The sequence below is a fragment of the Juglans regia genome, chromosome 1 (genome assembly GCF_001411555.2).
Source record: "Juglans regia cultivar Chandler chromosome 1, Walnut 2.0, whole genome shotgun sequence".
Lineage (NCBI taxonomy): Eukaryota > Viridiplantae > Streptophyta > Magnoliopsida > Fagales > Juglandaceae > Juglans > Juglans regia.
This window is the reverse complement of record NC_049901.1, coordinates 36,947,704-36,955,863: the sequence shown is the minus strand read 5'-3', so window position 1 is coordinate 36,955,863 and position 8,160 is coordinate 36,947,704. Positions and strand designations below refer to the sequence as shown.

General features: G+C 37.4%; 1 protein-coding gene across 1 annotated transcript; it reads left to right on the top strand.

Moving 5' to 3' along the window:
- Positions 1 to 61: 61 nt before the first annotated feature.
- LOC118348761 lies at positions 62 to 4,465 on the top strand. The gene is made up of 5 exons (XM_035691138.1): positions 62 to 72; positions 298 to 418; positions 537 to 1,286; positions 1,648 to 3,526; positions 3,781 to 4,465. The coding sequence occupies exons 1-5, from the start codon at positions 62 to 64 to the stop codon at positions 4,206 to 4,208; spliced, it is 3,189 nt and encodes a 1,062-aa protein (XP_035547031.1). The 3' UTR covers positions 4,209 to 4,465.
- Positions 4,466 to 8,160: the final 3,695 nt, after the last annotated feature.

Here is an 8,160-nt window from a genome sequence, read left to right as displayed (position 1 = left end):
TTATGTCTCTTGCCACAATGACGGAAATATAATTGTCAAGGAAAAAGAAAAAGATTAACTTATGGCTTACAAGTAAGCAGAAATAAATTTAAATTACAACAAGTGTCTTCATTCCTAGTACATATTCATATTGAAATTTATCTTCTTGATGATCTCATCTTTCATCATGAAGCTGAAAATTCTACTGTAAAATTTTGTCATAAGCTTATTCTTGCATTTTTTTCTTACATGATAGTTTCTAGTTGCATTTTACTTTTCTTGTTTTTAATGGGATGCCCGGTATTACTGATTTCACAGGTTATTAACTCCTCCAGACACTCCTCTGTTTCCTTCATTGGATGATGAGCCGCTACCAGTTAATGCTGCTCCCAGGGGCAGACCTCGGAGTCAACCTATTTCTATCTCAAGATCTTCCACGGTAACTGTTCTCATTTTAATGATCATAATCAGATTGTTTATGTTCTCTAAAAGTTTCCTTGGAAATGTACTCAAATATTTATGCTCTCTCTGTTGATAATATGTACATACTTTTGCAGATGGAAAAGAGCTACAGAAGCAGTAGGGGTAGTTCCAGTCCAAATCGCTTAAGCCCATCTCCTCGGTCTGGGAGTAGCACGTTCCAGTCGAGGGGAAGGCCTTCATCAGCAACTCATTCCAGTCCACCTCTAGGTCTACGGCATGCTTCTCCATCACGGAGACCATCTACTCCTCCTAGTAAACCCTCAACACCTACTCCAAGGTCGTCTACCCCAACTCCTCGTAGGATGAGCACTGGGTCCAGTGGTACCATAGCCTCACCAGGGACAAGGGGAACTTCACCTATAAAGACAAATCGAGGAAACTCTGTATCGCCAAAAATAAGGGCATGGCAAGCTAATATTCCGGGGTTCTCCTCTGACGCACCTCCCAATCTCCGTACTTCATTGGCTGATCGGCCAGCATCATATGTGAGGGGTTCCTCACCAGCATCTAGAAATGGTAGGGATTCTACCTCCAAAGTCAGCAGGCAGTCAATGTCCCCAACAGCTTCTAGAAGCATCAGTTCATCTCATAGTCATGATCGTGACAGATTCAGCTATCACAGCAAAGGCTCTGTAGCATCATCTGGTGACGATGATATAGATTCTCTACAGTCCATTCCTGTGGGTAGTTTAGACCGAGCAACTTCAAGGAGAGTTGGGCCATTATCAAATAATCGAGCTCTGCCCTTTTCGAAGAAATATACTAGAATAGCATCCTCAACATCTGCTCCAAAAAGATCATTTGACCCTGCCCTTCGACAGATGGTATTTTATCCTTTCATCTGAAATTTTGTCCATCCTCAGACTTTTGGAAGTGAAATCAATTGAGTTGCGAATAACAATACTTTTCATATCTCTTGTTGGAATTGAGTGACAAAAATAGAGTTTTAATAACACCTCAGAATAGTTGGTCTGTATGCATATATTCTCATAGTCTACCTTTAACTTCTAAAGATTTCAGCATGAGTTTTTTTTTAAGTAATAAATTTCACCATTGATTGCGAGTATGATAGCTTTTCTGAGGACTCGCGCGTCCCCTTAGTTTTTGCAGTAATCTAACTTATGAAGATTTGTGAATTTGTAGTTCATAGTAATTGTAATGACGTGTTATTCAATGTTTGTGCAGGATAACCGGAAGAGTCCTCAGAATATGTTCAGGCCACTTTTATCTAGTGTCCCCAGCACCACCTTTTATGTCGGAAAAGCAAGTTCTGCAAATCGTTCTCTTATATCTAGGAACTCAGTCACAACAAGCAGCAAAGCAAGTTCTGATCGTGCGGCAGTTGATAATGAAGGTGGTGACCAGAACCAGGATGACATGGCAAGTGAATGTGGGAAAGTTGCATATCCTGATGTTCAAGAAGTCTTTGCCTTTGATAAGATGGATGAAGTGAATAAAGACAGTGGCCATGAAATGCATGATGTATCACTTCGCATTCAGCATGGTGAATTTGTTAAAAGTCCTGCAGCTGATTGCGGTTATATCGTCTCTGAAAACTTTGGTCACCATGGTATTGCCTTGGAAATCGGTGCAACTTCTGAAGCTTCTCAAGTCAAGGCTGATTCTCCAGGAGTTGATATTCTTGAAAATATGGCAAGTTGTTCAAGGTGTGGTTCAGTGTACAGTGTTGTTGATGAAGTGGAACGGAGCATTAAACTTTGTCCAGAATGCCGTCGGAAAGACGACACTTTGAGTGTTATAATTTCGGGCCCAAGAAGTGTAGTTGCTGTAAACTCCCCAGTGACGTATATGATTTCTGAAGAAGAAAAACCTTCTGATCAGATGGAGCCTGTAATTGTTGTACCAGAATTTGTACCCATTACTTGTGTGGATGAACGAAGGGTTTCTGTGGGTGAAGAGACTGCTGAGCAAGGCCAAATTCCCCAGAGTGAGCAACAACAAAACTTCTCTCCAGAATATGCAAGGTCGTTGGTGGAGGAAGCTGAGCTTAAGGATGTCAATCGGCAAGAGGTGGGCCAACCAACTGTTGGTTACAGCATAACTGCTGATGATGACACTGTGGGTCAGCAATTGCATCGCTATAATGACTATCCAAATTTGAAGGTTGGTTTTTCAGAAGGCACAGGCATATCCATACTGCTGAAGAGGCCAAGTAGTAGCAAGGGGCCTGTTTTCCAAGGCAGGACATTTGCTGCTACTACAATACTTTATGATGATCGGTCTCATGCAAGAGACAGTGCAAGCAGTATGAGAAGCTCCATTGGGCAAGGCAGTTTCTCGGCATCATCCTCTACTGATTTCAGCTTAGCTAGACAATTGGAAACTCGTATACAACGGCAGTTAAGTGGCAGGAAAGCAGACATGGAGAATGGTAGATCTGACGTAAACATGAAGTCTCAAAGCACTGGGTCGCCTTTATCTGGAATTTCAAACCATGGTCACCGAGGGTTAGAAAACCTTGTGGTTTCCGATGGCAATGTGGAACATGCTGTAGTGGAAAAACCAAGAGCTTCTGAAGGGCAAGCACTTGTGTCGGAGTATGCACTAGCAGATGCTACCAGTACATATTTTACCAGGACAGGTGTTGTTGAGACTGATAATTCTGAATGTAATGATCGTAGAACGGTTGATGTTTCCAACTTGGGATTGTCCCATCGTATTGATAATGTTCTGCTAGAGAATAATTCGGTAGCATCATTTCCAAATTATGAGAAGAATTACACTGCTTATGCAAATGGTGAGTTTATCCCAGAAAACACAAGGAGTGTCATGGATGTGGAAGCAACTATTAGAACTCCAGAGTCCTCTTCTGGAGAGGAACTTGTCATGATGAACAGTAGCACTGGTGAAGTGGATGATGCACAGGTTCCTTCACAGAGCTCTGTGGTTACTTTGTCACAAGTGGAAACTGAAAAGTGCTGTCTGGGTAACCCTGGTTCACAGATTGATGAGGTCTGTCTCATATCGATGAGCACCAAGGGTGAATTGCAGGAGTCTTCAGTTTCAGACCCCAACACCTCTGATCATGCATATGGCATCCTTGGTATGCTTGTCAGCCTTGTTTTTGTGTTCTTCCATTTGAGATTTCCACTGTCATTGCGCATCTCATTTTTGTTAACCATCTGCTGATTGAGAGAATATAATCAAAACCAATTTTTTCACCTCTGTTATGAGCTCCTACTCCATTATTGACTTCACTTCTGATTACATCATATTTATGATGTTCTAACCCATGTTTTGAGATAATATTAGCATGTCTTAGCTAATTCTCTGATGAATTCTTAATGTTTTTGACAGAGGAATCAGCAGTAATGGTAGACTGTCAGGGTGGAAGTAAGTCAAGGAGTGTAACACTGGAGGAAGCCACGGATGCAATACTTTTCTGCAGCTCCATTGTCCACGATCTGGCCTACGAAGCTGCAAACCTGGCAATTGAGAAGGAAAACCCAATCCCATTGGAAGGTTCATGGCCAACAGTTACAATATTGGGGAAATCGAATTCTGATAGAAAAATTGCAGGCAGAACCACTGGCAAACCACGTGCTTGGAAAGCCCACAAAGCCAGGCAAAGGCAGGTGGAAACAGATGTGAAGCATGCATCCAATAAGACCGAGAATGATGAGAACGCCAACGACTCTTTGAACTGCAATGTTGGGGTTCCCAACAAGGTGGACAGCATGGAGCCTCCAAAGCTGGAATCCAAGTGCAACTGCACAATAATGTGAAGTCTCCCCCATTTGTACTCAGGTCGTGCTCACGCTGCCCTTATTACCCATGCTATTCCCTAACTTAATGTTTAGTGCTTGATGGGCTGTCTGACTTAATTGCCGATTGGGTTCTGATAATTGTAAAGTAATTATTATTTTTTCTTCTTCTTCTTCTTCTTCTTCTTCTTAGGCTGAGGGCACTGGAGTTTGTGTTTGCTCCAGTAGCCACATATTCTTGTTCTATTTCCCTCAATCTTAATCGTTATGATTGTGCAGGAAGGTCGTTTTACCTTTGGTTACATGGGAAATTAATAACGAAAACTTTTAAAATGGTTGCCTATTGACTCGATATCAATTTTATTTAATACAAAAACTAAAATTTTCTACCTCAGGAAATAAAATAAAAAATAAAAAAGAAATATATTTTAAGAATTGATATTTGTATCTTTCTTCATTTCTTGAAGAGAGGGGGCTATAGCCTATAACAAAAAGAACCTCAGTCAAGTTGGTCATCACTGTTGGAGTAGCGGAGATCCAAGCAGGATTACTTCTCAAAGGTCATAAGTTTTTGTGTACTCTTTGCATATTTTATTGACGTGATTGATTAAAATAATTAATTTATATTAAAATAATAATACAGGCAATCACATTTATAGAGTCAAAAGTGACTGCACATTAAATTTTTGAAGATAAAAACCAAAAGTGAGATAGGTGCGTTTGTACATGAACATTATACTTAAAAAGAGCCTATCGCCTCATGAACAGTAAGATCAACAGTAATGAACAGTAATAGTGAACAGTAATAAACACGGCAAAATCACAAAACCAAAACTATTATATCTCCGCGTCCCTCTCTGCATCCTCGAAGCAAAATCACGACAAAATCATCATAAAATCATCACAAAAATACACGGCAAAATCACAAAACCAAGGCAAAACCACTATATCAGAGCATCCCTCTCTGCATCCTCGAAGCAAAACCACGACAAAATCATCATAAAATCATCACAAAAATACCACAAATTAAAAAAATATCACAAAATCACAACAAAATCACTATAAAATCACAACAAAATCACTATAAAATCACAACAAAAATACCATAAAATAAAAAAAAAAATCACCACACAAATTACGGTGGTGGAGGTGGCCTAAGGGGAAGTGGGCGTCTGTGAGGGAAGGTGAGCATGCATGGTGGCTTGGCTGGGCGTGAGGACGGCTACGAGAGGTGGTCGGTGGCGAAAGGAGGTCTCGGTGGTGGTGCGGTGGCCAGAGGAGGTGGAGCTCCGCCGTGGGTGTGGAGAATCAGTGCAAGAGAGAGGTGGATTTCGTGGGAGCAAACGACAAGGAGATGGAGGCCGAGCTAGCTGGATGGGGATGGCCGGTGGGAGAGGAGGCTACCGTGGAGGTGGTGGCGCCGGTGGATGGTGCTCGGTGGCACAGCATCATCAAACCCATTCGGACTGTGCACAGCCGAGAGAGAGGAAGAGAGAGCGTGAGAGAGGGAGACCGGTGTGTGAGGGCTCGCTGGAGTGAGGTGGTGCCGGTGGAAAGGGCGATGAGGCTCACCGGTGCACAGCGGCGTCGGGTTGGGCAGAGGAAGATTCGGCTGGGAGAGGGGCAGCGTACCGCATACGAGTGAGCTGAGGGCGGAGAGAGAGAGGGGAGGGAAAATTGAGGGAGAAGGAAAATGTGATAGGTGTTTATCGGTTTATCCAGTTCCTTCATCTTGGGGTCTTCAAAATGATTTAACAATAAAAGATTAAAATACTGATTTAAATATACATAAATATTAATTTAATTAAAAATATTGAAATAAATTAAATAAACGATGAAATTTTATTAAATATTTTTAAGAAATTAATCTCAACCCTTCATTTTAAATTCTTAGATTTGATCTAACAATAAAAATGTAAACATTGATTTAAACTAATTTAAAATTTAAATAATTAATATATAAATATCATATTATACATAATGTATCAAATTTAATTTATTAAATACTAATCTTCCATCATTAAATAAATGATAAAAGTTTACTAAATATTTTAAGAAATTAAAATCATATAAATAATTAGAGTTTTAACATAATTTAAATATGATAATATTCTTAATTAACTAAATTAGGCAAACGTGCGTGGGGAATGAGAGAGAGTGAGAAAGGAAAAGTGGGGAAAAATGTTAATTTTTAAGTTTTAAATTTCAACCCTTCATCTTTAATCTTTAGATTTAATCTAACGATAGAAGTTTAAATATTGATTTAAACTAACATAAAATAAATAATTAAAATATAAATATTCTACCATACACTTAAAATTAACTTTAATTTATAAAATACTAATTTTTCATCATTAAGTAAAAGATAAAGTTTTACTGAATATTTTTAAGAGAATAATATTATATCATGCACTTAAAATCAATTTTAATTTATAAAATATTATTTTTTCATCATTAAATAAATGATGAAGTTTTACTGAATATTTTTAATAGAAAAAAACTATCTAATTAATTTGAATTTTTAATATAATTTAAATTCCATAATAAATGATGAACATGAATAAATAATAATTTTACTCATATACATTAAACTATTTTAATATTAAAAATCATTATTTTTGTTTTCAATTAGGTAGACATGGCAAACGTGCTTTGCACGTTAGCTACCGCTAGCATATATTTATATATACTAGCAGTGTATTTACGTGCGATGCACGTTTGCCCTGTATTAGGTTATTCTAAAATATAAACATCTAGTGTAGAATAAGAGAATTTAATGATAAGGTCTATGAAGATATATAATTAATTGTTTAAGTAAACTATAATTGTTTAAAGTCTCTGATAATAGATTTAGACAGACTATATGTTTAAGCAAGTCAGGAAAATGAATATTACATAATTATTTTTTTGGTTACTGAAAGTAGAGTCTAAAACGACTAAATATTACATAATTGTTTCTTTTGCTACTGAAAGTAAAGTCTGAAACAACTAAATATTACATAATGGATTCAAAGTTTTGTGTTCTCCTCATTCACAGCATTGTTCTCCTCATTCACAGCATTTATGGAGAGAACGTTGAAGTTTTTGTGACGTTGTTTTTGGAGTTGATCTAAATCTGCACTCAATTGTATGATCCATTTTTTTGTTGAACATAATTTTGTAATATTTTAGATATACGGTAAATGTTCCTGTATGGTGAATAAATATAATGTAAAAGATATTTTTAATAACTTCCTATTTGAATATCTAAAATTAAATGTTTTTAAAATATAAATTGGAATATGAATAAGTTGGTTACCTCTCATGTATGTTCCATTAGTTCGATTGCTGTGCAACCTAGAGCTTCTTCTGCAATTTTACCGAACATGACAGCTCCTAGTCGTCCATTACCATCGTCAACGTCGATGTAAGCTCGACAACTATATAAACAAACTATATTTTTTAGTCTGAATGATTAAGCAATAATTTGAATATAATATAAAATTGATTAAAGGAACATTTACGACGTAAAATATGAATATAAGATGTATACCGTGGTTGTGCATTACTCATGTATTTGCAATGATAATATTGAAATTTTTCATTTTGTTCATATCCAGTCCCCTTTTTACACCCAATGCAGGACATGTAGAAGAATTTTTGATGGAGATCAACCACACAAATAGTTGCTTTAATCCAAAATTTTGCTTTCTGCATTAATTTTGCAACAGATATATATTTTTAGTGGTTGTAAATAATATGTAGCCTTAAGATAAGGTTAGAAATGTACCGTCATTGGTTGTAATGATTTAAGAAAACCAGCAAGATCATCAAGCTTAATTATGTCTTTAATATCAACATTTGATGACGATGCTGATGCTGATGCCGTTGTGTGATGTAGATTTTTTTCGACGATTTCTTCAAGCAGTGCATGGTTTAGCATCGTCCTAAATATTTTTAGAATAATTTAAAATGAATGAGAGAAATCATGGAG